This window comes from Hyperolius riggenbachi, chromosome 4 (assembly GCF_040937935.1).
Source record: "Hyperolius riggenbachi isolate aHypRig1 chromosome 4, aHypRig1.pri, whole genome shotgun sequence".
Classification (NCBI taxonomy): Eukaryota; Metazoa; Chordata; class Amphibia; order Anura; family Hyperoliidae; genus Hyperolius; species Hyperolius riggenbachi.
This window is the reverse complement of record NC_090649.1, coordinates 307894667-307908401: the sequence shown is the minus strand read 5'-3', so window position 1 is coordinate 307908401 and position 13735 is coordinate 307894667. Positions and strand designations below refer to the sequence as shown.

The following is a 13735-nucleotide window of genomic DNA, read 5'->3' as shown; positions in this document are numbered from 1 at the left end:
TTTTAATAGTAATAGTTTTGTAGTCAGTGCTCAGTTGTTTAGCTTGAAAATTTGATCACATAACCAGAATACATATCCAATGCATCTAGCTCTCTGAGTAGATTGCAGCCTATAGCACTGACAGTCTGTGATGCAGAAAGTGGTTAGTGCCTAAGTTCCTAAACTCGTACTATAAGGCAGGGCTCACACTTGTTTGGGAAAACGTGTGAAAATACATGCACGTTGTCCAAACGGACACAATGCATGTTTGCAGTGCGAACATGTCTTAATTTTCCCACAGCAGCTAATGTAAAAAGTAGAGCAACAAGAAGAAAGAAACAGGCTGTTGGGTTTTTCCCACGTGTAAAAGTTTGCACCAGATGTGAAAAGCCTGTTGAGTTTCATGGGCTCTGAATATAATGCCTTGTCACGTTGCAGAAAAATGTTTGCAAATTTGCCAGGTGTGAACCCTGCCTAAGGGCCCTTTTCCACTAGCAATCGCTAGCGTTTGTGATTCAGCAGTCTTTCCCGGCAATTGCGATTTTGCTATGCACTCAATGGCGTAGCTAAGGAGCTATGGGCCCTGGTGCACGTTTTACATGGGGCCCCCCAAGCACTCTATACATAACAATTGATACGGCGCACCAAAACCTGTCAGGGATTTCCACAGTGTCAGAGGTGCAAGTAGGGGATGGGAAACAGTTTGTTAATGATTACTATCTAAAGCATCTATAGAAGTGATTATTAACAGCTCAGGGCCAATAGTGAGCTAATATTGTGCTTGAGGGAGGGCCCCTCTGACTCAAGGGCCCCGATGCAGTGGCTACCTCTGCAACCCCTATTGCTACGCCACTGTATGCACTGCATGGCATAGCAAAATCGCGGCAATGATCGCTCTGCGGAGCGATCACGCTTTTGTAAGAATCTAATCTTAGCGATTTGCGATTTTACGTTTCAGCAATCGACTCTAGTGGAAAAGGGCCCTAAATGCGATTTATTCAACATTGACTGATTGGGGAGCGTGGGCACATACAAAAAGGTTGACAATGGAGTCTCTGCAGATAAAGGAACACATACTACCTGCAGTGGGGCTTGTGTGAGCATGTGTCATGCAAGTTTCTTCTCTTTAGACAGGCAAACCTGATTATACAACTCATGCTCTACAACAAAGAGAAATTCAAACCCTGCTTCTGAAGTCTAGATAAGACAGGTTCTTCTAATGATGATCAAATCAGTTACACTGATTCTATTGTGATCCTGAGTTTAGGTATTTCAGGTAGTGATAAAAGGTGGCCATACATCTGGCAATTTTTGCATTGCACCATTAAAGGGAATCTTTAAGGTAGCCATACACTGGTCGATTTGCCATCAGATTCGACCAACAGATAGATCCCTCTCTGATCGAATCTGATCAGAGTGTGATCGTATGGCTGCCTTTACTGCAAACAGATTGTGAATCGATTTCAGCATGAAACCGTTCACAATCTGTGGTGGTGGTGGTGGTTTCGGTGGTGATGCCGCCGCTGTCCCCCCAACATACATACATTACCTGCTCCGCCGGCGCGACTTCCTAGGTCTCCGCTGTCTTCTCTGGTCTGGTCTCCAGGTCCGGCATGCTTCACTTCCCCCTGCCTGGGGGAAGTTTAAACAGTAGAGCGCCCTCTACTGTTTAAACTTCCTGCCGGGACAGGAAGAAGTGAAGCATGCCGGAGACCAGACCAGAGCGGAGAAGACAGCGGAGACCTGGGGAGTCGCGCCGGCGGAGCAGGTAATGTGTTGCAGCTGTATTGCGTCGGTCTTCGGGCACGCGAACGACGCTAGCGACGTGCTCCCTACCCGTGGGCAATCGACGGTAATTTCCCGCACGGATCGAAATAGATCGAAATTTTGCGTGTAGCGTGAACGATGTGACAGCAGATTTGATCCCAGTGCAATTCAGCAGAATGGACTGCTGACTTTAGGAAAAAGTCGCCCTGTGTAATACAATGTAACTATGGAAAGATGGATAAGATTTTAAAGCTCTTTCTCATGACCCCTAAATCGTCACACTACGCCTTTTAGTTTTCTCTATTTTCGCTATCAAAATCACGGCCGAGGCAATTTCAATCGCAAAAATAGCAAAAACTAAAAGGCGTAGGGCGGCGATTTATATATCATTGGAAAGAGGAGAAAGAGAGCTTTAAAATGATATGCATCTTTCCATAGTTTCTGCACTGCTCGGAGTCCCTTTAATGCGTCCAATTTTTCCATGGCAGAGCCTGGTGTAAAAGTTTGTTTTTTACCATATAGTGAGAAAGAGGCCATAGGGAAAACTGGACACTGGACTGCACATCCGTTTTCCTTTGAGATACAACTGATATAGTGTAAAAGGACTTTTAAAGTTTAAATACTTGTTTGACAAATCACAGTTCAATACTTTAGGTGTAAAAAGAATGAAGAACATTTCTAGATAATTTTTATCTTTTTTATTTATTGGAAAACAAAAGTTTGATTTCTTAAAACAAAGTATTTGCAATTATTCAGGTTGGAGTGAGTTTTGAGATGTCTCCCAGTGCATCACTGCTGAATATGCAAATCATCCATTGTTGTCCCTGGAAGCTAAACACCACTCCAGATCCGCTGGAATGCAATGATGTGTCATCTTGTTTAATATATACAGAGCCAATAATCCAACATGCATACAGACTGTTTTATTTATTAGGATGCAACATTGGACAAACTGTGCCTACCCCATTGTATAGAAAGTGAATTTGTATTTGAGAGTTAAACTAACCAGTCTGTGTTTCTCTTCTATAACCAACAGAGCATTACTTTAAAGGTGAAGGAAAGACTCTCCATGAGAGGTTTGCACAATATCAGAATCCCACTGCGGAACAAGCAGGCCATGTAAAAAGTCCTGAGATACACAGGTACGTTTTGTTGGTAGCTGTGGGCATGGATGAGATAGTGAGGACTATTTCCAGTACGGAATAAATATATATTATTATTGACATCATTTTATTTGGCTAAATGTGACCTGTATGCCGCTTGTATCATATTGTACAGATCATTGTAATATGATACAAGGTCAGGCAGTGTAGATATTACAAATCAATGACAGTATAGGAGTACGGCGGGAGCGTTTTTCGGTGCGGCAGAAATCTGCACGGCAGAGCCGTCAGATTTCGCGTGCGGGAGGAATGCGGGCGAATCGCCGCTAATGCATTTAATAGGGAAATCGCATGCGGCTTTGTCATGCGGATTTCCCTGCGATTTTGCGTGCGATTTCGCATGGTTTGCTATGGAGCTTTACTCAGGCAGTGACATGGTTAAATTCGCCTGGCTCCTTGCCATGCGAAATCGCATGCGAAATCGCGGCTAAATCCGCATGCGGAGACGCAGCCGCATGCGATTTCTTCTGCGGTGGAATCCAGGCGATTCCGCACCACAACAGGGGAAACGAGCCCTTAAGCATATTTAACGTCAAAATTGCTCAAGCAGGACCAGTCAGAAGTTGAAACTGAAACATGTCTTATGAAAAATACTGTAAATGCTTGATTTTAATGGTAACACATTTTAAATTACAACAGGCAAAGTTGTTTAGTGCTAGAAATGAAACCGAACTAATAAATTATTTATTTAGTGGCTGGATAGTGTACTGGTTAAGGGCTCTGCCTTTGACATGGCTAGGGTCAGGGTGGTCCCTTGAGCGCACCCTTAGTGGCTGTAGCGCTTGAGCACTTTGAGTCCAACAGGAGAAAAGCGCTATACAATTTTAGTATTAGGAGGATTATTATTTAAAGCAGCCGGGACTGCTGTACTATCCCAGGGAAAAAAACACATATATAAGTAGATAAATAATTATTCTACTTAACAAATGTATTGTACTGTCCACATTTTGACTTCAGTGAATTCTATATAGTAAATAAAGTGAAAACTTTCAGGCATTTTCCATCTTTACATCCTCTGACTGAAGCCAATCCTGAAGTCATTTTCTCCCTTAGACTTTTTTTTTTTAATCCCTGAAACTGCACTGTCATATCTAGCTTGCTTTGTAAACACGTGAGCACAGCAAAGATGGTATTTCAGCAGCTTCACACTGACCTCTGCCCTCAACCAATCGGTGAGGAGCAGGAATGTGGGAGGGGAGATTCCAAGCTTCCCTATCCTCAGCAATGTACCAAATAGAACCAGGCTGACTGAGATGAGATTTATTACATCAGAAACATGTATGATTATATTGGGGATGCTTGCAATGCACGGTCAGTTTGTAGAATGCATAGTAAACACAGAGCCGTGGGTAAATTGGATTTCATTTTATGGATGACAATCCCGCTTTAAAGCGTACGCGAGGTGACATAATGAGATAAACATGTGTATGTAAAGTACTAAACCTATTAATAACCAGGGTGTGTTACTTGTTTTATTTTGCTGAAATAGTTATAAATAGTTAATTTTTAAGGATGGGAGTGACAGTTTTTGTCTTGTCAGTAGCTTGTCAGGAATATAGTAAACATCACTGATAAGCAAATTACAGCCATAAAATCTCTTTTCTGGCAGAATACATTTTTCTACATATTTCTGAGAGAGAAAGGGTCAATATAGTGTATGTATTTTAATTTAGAGGCACTTAATAAACTAACTGAGCAGAGACAACAAAACATTCTATCTACTTTCTAAATGTTGAAATATAAAATAAAATCCTGGGATGTCTGTTTATCTCATCAGTTTATTTTCACCTCGGGTTCACTTTAAGAAATAGAACATTCTGCAGCTTTTGCAGTGCTAAAGTGTAGTCTGTAGTTACCTCCTTTGTGACATATCTTCCTCTCTTTATCTCTGTCTTCCTGCTGAGTTCAGTTTGACATGCATAGAGAAGCAAGGCTTACCTCCACCTCATGCAGCCTTCTCTCTCTCTCTCTCTCTCTCTCTCTCTCTCTCTCTCTCTCTCTCTCTCTCTCTCTCTCTCTCTCTCTCTCTCTCTCTCTCTCCTATACCGATTGCACGCCTGCACTGTTCATTGCTCTTCTAAGCATTGTTACTATGGAGACTCACATGCAATGTATGTGACTGGGACACACCATGGTAATTCTATCCATGCAATGTTTTAGCAGAGCTGAATACGGCCACATACGTGGTGGTTATATTTCGGAAAAGTCTTGTGAGCCTTGTGCACTGAATATGGAGAGAGAACAGAAAACTAGGGCCCTCAAACGGGACATGAAAGCTGCCATAATCCATCAGGACAACTAGATTTCAAGCACCATGGAAGATGCTGGTGCTATTTAAAGGGATACTTAAGCCTTGCATAAAAAATTAGTTTTACTCACCTGGGGCTTTTACTAGCCCCCTGCAGCCGTCCTGCACCTTCGCAGTCACTCTCAGATCCTCCAGTCCCCCGTCGCCAGCTAGTTTCATTTCCGGCGGACAGGCTCTCTATGCTTGAGCAGGCATGGCCAAGCGTCTCCTTCTTTCCATTCCAGTCTGCGATAGCGTCCTGCGCAGGCCAGGCCTGTAAGCAGGAACGAAACTAGCTGGCAGCGGGGGACCGGAGCATACGTGAGTGACTGCGAGGGCACGGGATGACTGCAGGGGGCTGGTAGAAGCCCCAGGTGAGTAAAACGGATTTTTTTTAAATTTTTTTTTTATTTTTTCTCTTTAAATGAATAATAACAATTCTGTCTGCACAGCTCCCATTAACTTCTGTTGCGTTGGAGGAAGGAGAAGGGACAATGGTAAAGCCAATGACTGAGTGGCTTCTGGAGGGCGGTCTAAGGAATGGAACCCTGCATTCAGCCAAAATGATTCAGGACTCCATTATCTCTCCACAACACATTAGGGGTGGCTGTACACATTCTACATTGCCCCAATCGACCGTCTTGGCTGAGAACATTCTAGCTTGTGTACTGGCCTTTAGACCACGGTTAATATGGCTGGTAAATTGTAGCAGTAGGACACAGCGCAAAATTGAGACTGATGTGCCGCTAAGAGGTGGGGGCGAGTCCCAAGCCCCAAGTGGAAGGATGAAAGACAGTAATACCTCAGCGCACCAACGGACAATAAAGATGGCTTTTCTTACAAGTATACCGCCGCTCCAACGAGCCAGGCCAGCCAATGGAATATGTAAAAGGAGCAATACAGTACCTCTTCCGGCCGTGCGGGTGGTTGTTAGTACCTCTCTCAATGCAAACAAAATCTTGCTGTAATCCCGATATCCAGGAGCGCGATGCCGCTCAGCTCTGCATGGATGGAGTCTGACCATGTGATCCCCTGGTCAGCTGATACCCGAACTTCCTGTAGCTGGCTTCCTTGCGTTCCAACAGTGGCTCCGTCCCAATAGCAGTGAAGGCAGCAGCGGCGCTTCCTGGCTGGGGGACAAAATAAGCAGACAAAAGCTTGTTTATTTGCACATAACAATCTGCAGCCTCAAGTGAGGCTGCAGATTATGTGCAAATAAACAAGCTTTTATCCAGTAAGTGGAAACCCCCTGCGTGGCTCCTTTAAGCGCACAGTGTACACTATTGTCTGCTCATTTTGTCCCCCAGCCAGGAAGCGCCGCTGCTGCCTTCACTGCTATTGGGACGGAGCCACTGTTGGAACGCAAGGAAGCCAGCTACAGGAAGTTCGGGTATCAGCTGACCCGGGGATCACATGGTCAGACTCCATCCACGCAGAGCTGAGCGGCATCGTGCTCCTGGATATCGGGATTACAGCAAGATTTTGTTTGCATAGAGAGAGGTACTAACAACCACCCGCACGGCCGGAAGAGGTACTGTATTGCTCCTTTTACATATTCCATTGGCTGGCCTGGCTCGTTGGAGCGGCGGCATACTTGTAAGAAAAGCCATCTTTATTGTCCGTTGGTGCGCTGAGGTATTACTGTCTAATATGGCTGGTAGGCAGCAAGCCATCTAGTAAGTGATAAGATATTCAAATACTTGGAGGGAATTCACACAGACACAAGGAAAATGGACTGATCATGTTGTCTGTGGCTGAAATTGATTAATAGTCTTAGGAGTGCTACATTACACTCAAAATGCAAGCGTACACAAGGCATTTGATTTGTTAAAATATTGTTTAGTCAAGTGGTTAGTCCACTCAAATGTTAATTTGCTGAAATGGAAGAATTGAGTTAGATATTGGGCAGGGGAATATTTTTTTGTGTACAGATGACTTGAAATTCTCATTTTCTGGGCTGTGGACCATTGGAGACCAAAAGTGATACTTAAACCTGGCCTTGCTCAGAATTGGTTAATATTTATGACACAAGTTTCCAACCCCTACTTGAGTGCTATTACACTATAGTGACTGTGCTGAAAGGTTAGCACATGGGCATTTCTGCAGTTGTGCGACCACATGCATGCATATGCAGCAGAACCTTTTGTCTGTTTTTATATCAAGAAATCCTGGATAGTCTGCATATATTCCTAAGCAGTTGTGTTTTCGTTACTAAAATTTCAAAACATCTCACTTTTGCCTTAATATGACCAAGCTGAGGGTTGCAGACAATTACAAATATGTATTCTGGCCAAGTTTCAGGATCACAATTGCCTAAGATCTCCAGTCCTTGAGAACTTTAATATAGGTCCATTGATCTTTAATGTGTCTGTTTATGTCGATGCAGGAGAATTGATTTATCTCCTAAATTCCGGAAAAGACATACTTTTGTTCAGATTGAAGAACAGATCCTGGTTGAGAAGGAAGAACCAGTAAAGGTATGCATTTATTAAATTTTGTTTAACGTGTCTGTGCAAAATATTAGCAAAAAAATAGAGATTCTCCTAACATCCAAATTTTGCATGACCCTATAAAATTGAATCGGTCACAGCAAGCAGTTCCTATTCAGCTTTTAGCAGTTGGTTAAGGGCTCTTTCACACCAGAGCCCTTTTTCAGCGTTTTAACGCAAAGTCTATACTTTGTGTTAACCAAGGTAAAAGGAAAGTCCATAGACTTTCAAGCAACCCAAAAAAATGCGTAGCGGTACGACGCACCCAGGCGCATTTTACCGTCCGGAATCGGCGTTTCCCAGTCTGGTTAATTGATACTACCGCTGCGACTCAGCGTCGCACCGCAGATTCCTGACAGCCGCAGGCTAGTAGAACGCGTGCAGGAGAACGGCTCCTGCACGCGTTGTTAGATGTGAAACAGGCCTAGCCAGTAGTTAGAAACTTTCACTCAATTTAATTCCCTCTGTGTCATTGGAGATATGCAGGCTAGGAGAATATTTGCTTACCACTATTATAGAACTGTGCAAAAGATAAATGCACTTGTGGAAACATGCTGCAAAGAAAGGATGCTTTCAGAGTACTGCAATGAGCAGCTTTATTTGTGAACCACCTACAAAATACATAAATTAATGAAGAGGTAGATCATCACAGTAAAACCCCCGTTATCCGGAATTCAGTTAACCAGAAGTCTCAAGCAACCCAAAAAATAAGAAAAATCCTGACATTGCATGATGCATAAAGTTACTTTTACACTTCTTTATACATTAATATACCCATGTTACCTTAAAGAGACTCAGAGCTGAGTAAATATAATAGATTTATACATACCTGGGGCTTCCTCCAGCCTCATCCACATGGATCGCTCCGCCGCCGCCGTCCTCCACATTCTCTATCGCCGGTACCCGGTCTCGTAACTTCAGAGGAAGCCCCAGGTATGTATAAATCTATTATTTTACTTGGCTCTGAATCTCTCTAAGTAAAGTCTGTCCTTTGTCTTTATTTTTAATTACTGTATATCAACATTTATACTGAGTTAAAGGCAAGTATATGATGTGGAGTATAGTACTGTTTTCTTAGCTAGGACTATTTTTAACACCGACTCTCAAGCAACCAGAAACTAAACTTAGCCGGCATCAGCCAATCCCCGTTGGTGCCAGATAATAGAGGGTTTTAATGTATATGGTGTGACCATCCTTTCCCGTTACACACTGCATCATTTTCCAGTGTGTGTTTGCCTGCCTGCCTGTCACCCCAACCATGTCATATATTTGGTTAAAGAGTAGATTAAAAGTGACAGAGCCTGTCATGACTGGGGAGGGGTTGTGGGTAAAGTACTTACCTGTTCTGGCGTCATCCCTCCAGGGAGGTGATTGCTCTGCTCCCCTTAGAGAATGGGCTCTGGTGATTTTTTTATTTAACCACTTGGCAACCTTTGCCACGCTTATCTACGCCCCTTTAAAATTCACCTGAGTCACAGGGGCGTAGATAAGCAACTCTTGTTTATTTTCCTGCTGTGTGCGATCGCGTTCGGGTGCACGTGGATGCGCGTACGCGTCGGGCACCCGTTGGTCCGTGATTGGCTGATGTGAACATGTGTGCACAAAGCCAATCAAAGTGCTTGCAAGTTTGAATGAGCACTGACAAAGCCAATGACAGTGCTCATTCATTCTCTCCCTATTGGTCGGCGCTCGGAGGGGTGACTGAGCGGGGCGGCTCCTTGTCTTGACGCGTATAGCCGCTCCTACAGTTCTCCGATTGGAGACACAGCTTGATGCATATAAATGAGAAGTTCCCCATAAGGTCCGCTTGGCGGATGGTAGGGGATTGGTTGCTAAAATGCGACAAGCTCAGCTGATTGGTCATGCTTGAATCAAGTGAATATATAAGGAGATGTGACTGTTGTATATGTTAGATGCTGACTGAACTTGAGAAAGGAGGTTCGTCCTCCGAAACGTTGTACATATTGTCAGTTATCTGTCAATAAAGTTAAAGAGCATATAATTGATGGTGCCGGATTCAACTTTATCTTCAGTGCTCATTCATTCAGAATGTGTGTAAACATTGAATCAGTCACTATGCTGTTACAGTTACTGAGATCACTTGTGAGAGGATCTCAGATAACTAATACAGCATTAGTGAGTGTTCAGCATCAGTGAGGTGTTTTTTTTAAATAAATTATACCCCCATTAAGCCCATTAACCCTTGCCACCCTTAAATGTGAAAATTGCTGTGGTTTTTAGGTGAAAAACCCTGTGGTTGAGAAGTGGTTAAATGGCTGAGGCCCTGGCCCACCCATCTGTGTTGCTCCAGCTCACCCCCAGCTCAGGACCCAGAGGTTTCAAAGAGCTTTGGCAGTCTTCAAAAACCATGGCCGCAACTGCACTGCCGAGAAGGGGTGGGGGGGGCGAAGCATCACCTGTGACCTACCGATAAGTATTCATGCACACACACACACGCACACGCACACGCACACGCACACGCACACGCACACGCACACGCACACGCACACGCACACGCACACGCACACACACACACACACACACACACACACACACACACACACACACACACACACACACACACACACACACACACACACACACACACACACACACACACTTTCCTCATTAAGACAGAGCTCTATCATTTTTACCTTAGGTACTATTCAATTTTGTTGTTAAAGGGACTCCGAGCTCTGAAAAAAAAGGAAAGTTGTACTCACCAGGGGCTTTTTCCAGCCCAGTGCGTGTGACGTAATCCGCGTCATATGCGGAAGAAGCAGCCCGACACTCGGGAGAGTGTCGCCCGGGCTGCGGCCTGCCAGCCATTCCGGAGCGGGGTGAAGGAGAGGAGCCAGGACGCCGGCGTGGGACCTCCCGACCAGCACTGGGCTGGAAAAAGCCCCTGGTGAGTACAACTTTCCTTTTTTTTCAGAGCTCGGAGTCCCTTTAACAATAAACAATTACTGAATATGTTAATGCACCGTTGTTTTAAGGTGGTTTACACTATGAGCCAAATTGGTCCATTTCACAGAAAGGACCAACAGACATGTCAATGGATCCTGTAGTAAAAAACAAACAAACACTGTACTGAAATCTAGTTGAATGTAGTGAATTATTCAGGATATCTCTTTTGTGTTTTAATTATCCTGGTTTCAGCATCAGGAACACTTCCTATTTCTATGTATTGTTGTAGATTGGTATGGAACCCTGCTCTTCCAGTGATTGGCATAGGCTGTGTGGAAACAAGATTTCTTACATGCCTCACCCCTCAACTGGAATCTCCTTCAAAAACACACCCGCTACTCTTCAGCCTTTGAAATCTTTAAGTGCTCCCTCAAAGCTCGCTTTTACTGTCAAGCATATGCTCTAACTCAGACCATACACCTTCAGCCTCTGTCCAAGTTGTACTTACGTAATATAAACTAAAAACACACTGCCTCTAGGAATACATATTGTATACTACTTCACCAGGTATTTTTTTGTACTGGCTTTGGAACTCAAAGTACACAAACATTCTGCAGAGATCACCTAACAGGACTAAAGATATGGCCACCTATGATAAATTTAAGAATGTAAATCGGGGTAAGGAAAGAGTTTACAATGTGCAAACTCTGACTAAATAATTTATAAATTATTTTTGTTTTTTGTATCAATCGTTTTTATTGAAAAGCTTTGCAAAGAATACAGAACAATTTTCCAACAAAATCTTATATCAACATTAGTAAACAGGAACAGAATAGTCAGTTGACAATGAGCTAATCATAACTTAAGCAAGTAAGATATGACACTAGTTGTTGTATTACACATAACTGTGAGTTGAACAACGATTACAGTGCATAGTCGGACGAAAATTTCTAATCCGCTGTCGTATCGGATAGTCCATCAACCATCTTTAACCCCTAAGGGGTCGGGAGAGGACTAGCCTACAGTATCTTATCTAGTACCTGTAGCTATGAAACCTAACCTCCAGCGAGGTCAGGTTTTGCTAGTTGTCTAGCATAAGCTTGGAACGACTCAGTTAGGTACTAACTGCAACAAAAGTAATAAAGTATGTACTGGAAAAGATTAAACGTTCAAATATAACAGTTATCGTAGTATCTATATAGTGTAGAAATCTAGCGTCCTTACAGCCACAGTATTGTTATAAATGGAGATAAATAGGAGGATAAAAAAGCTAAATAATAGGTTTTAGAAAGTATAGAAAAGTAAAGTTAGAAAAGAAGAGAGAAGGGACGGTGAAAAGATTGAGTAGTTCCAGGGACGAGGGATATTGAAGCTAGTATGGTATCGTTGCCTATGAGAAGCGACCATGACATGATCATTGATTATGCACCATCGCTATTTGTTCAGAGGTTAATAAGTAGGTTATTAGTGGGTCCCAGATATTGTGAAATTTTTTCATATTATCGTTCATACGGGCTCTCAATTTCTCAAAAAACAGAATATTGCCAAGCCTATTCTTGACCGCCTCAAACGAAAGAGATTGAGTATTCCAGGCTGCCGCTATTTTAATTTTGGTTACTGTGAAAATATAATTAATGAGAGCATTTTGAGCGGGAGATAGTGATGGATAAGGACAGCCTAGGAGAACATGGAGGGGATTCCCGTGGGTCTGGGGCATTAATCAGGGATGAAGCCCAATTACAAACTCTAATCCATAATCTACGTACTTTTTTACAGTTCCACCATATGTGGGCAAAGGAACCCATCATTTTGCACCCTCTGAAACAGTCTCCCGAGCATTGTTTATTGTATTTGGCCACCCTCTGGGGGACCAGGTACCATCTAAATAATAGCTTATAGTTTATCTCGACTAAGTCAGCATTTATAGATATTCTAGGAATATTTTCCCAAATGTCACACATATCAGTATAATCTATTTGGAGGCCCAGTTCCTTTTCCCATTTAAGTATGTAGTCCGGTTTGTTTTGAGAGTGTGTAAGAGTTAGTTCCCTATATATAGCTGAAATTACTCCCGGTGCTTGTGGGTTAGTGTCGCAGATGTGCTCGAAGAAGGTCCTGCTCATTGGGGATTCAAATTATTTTTGTTTTAAAAAAAATTCTATTTATTGTATTCTTTTCACTACAATTGCTGGGTTTTGTTTGGACATGTCTGATCTCTACAGTGTATGCTCCATATGTTGTAGTGACGGAATGCAATGTCTCAACCTGCACGATTTTTATAGACGCCGGACACAAGTTGGATATCTCATATTGGCACATATCCAATAAACAGGTGTTGAACCTAGCCTGATTGTCAACTTTTAAGACCTAGGAAGAAAGCAAACATTTATTGTGGCATTTGCAAGTTTTGACTCCCTTCATCCAGTGATGAGACTTACTTTTTTCTGGGTTGTCCTTGACTTAATTACTTTGAAAGGCCGTATTATCCATTGGAAGTTGACATTTGACAACTGCAGAGTTTTCAAGATTCTGATACTCCAAATTGTGGGCTGTCACAACACAGCCACAGGCCTGTGTAAGGAACTGAGGGAAGATCTGAAACTGAAGCAAACAAATGCATACAAAGCAGAAGGTTGTAAAGTATATCACTGCAACTTGTCACAAAGCTGCCAGGGGTGCCCTCTTTGCATGTTTTGTCCACCAAACATGGAGTGTCTGGGGAAAAAAAACAACCTTTCTTTAGATAAAAGGACTTATACAAAATACTATGATGCAATCTTGCAGTACAAAAATCTTGTTAAAAACTTTCTAAATCCACAAAATCGGTCTTCACAAAGAACAATAGTACATCCAAGAAACTATTCATAAAACCGACAGGTACTGTGGTCTGGCTATGTGGTACATACTCCCTGGATAGCTGCATGACTAATTCTAAATGCTGTGGGGATAGCCTCTGTGTAGGTCTGGTTGGTGCAGATGCCCCCTTTTCTCTCTCCATGTTTTTCTGGCTCTTGTTTCTGGTTGGGCCATACAGAATTGTGTATTACGGCCTGATGAAGGGCATATAAAAAGCCCAAAATTGACATGTGTTGTTGCCTTTAAACGTACGCCTGTAAACTTACAACCATTCATCAAGCCAAGCC

At 42.9% G+C, this 13735-nt stretch overlaps 1 protein-coding gene across 7 annotated transcripts in view; it reads left to right on the top strand.

Annotated features, from left to right (window-relative positions):
• BCLAF1 (BCL2 associated transcription factor 1) overlaps window positions 1-13735 on the top strand; it is a 78437-nt gene that overhangs the window by 34974 nt on the left and 29728 nt on the right. For all 7 annotated transcript variants that reach the window (XR_011019375.1, XR_011019374.1, XM_068231638.1 and 4 more), the window contains 2 exons: window positions 2783-2888; window positions 7583-7673. Coding sequence is in view for 5 of the 7 variants with exons in the window: in XM_068231638.1 (XP_068087739.1) it covers window positions 2783-2888; window positions 7583-7673 (197 nt within the window). In the remaining 2 variants the exon portion in view is untranslated. The remainder of the gene's footprint in view (window positions 1-2782; window positions 2889-7582; window positions 7674-13735) is intronic.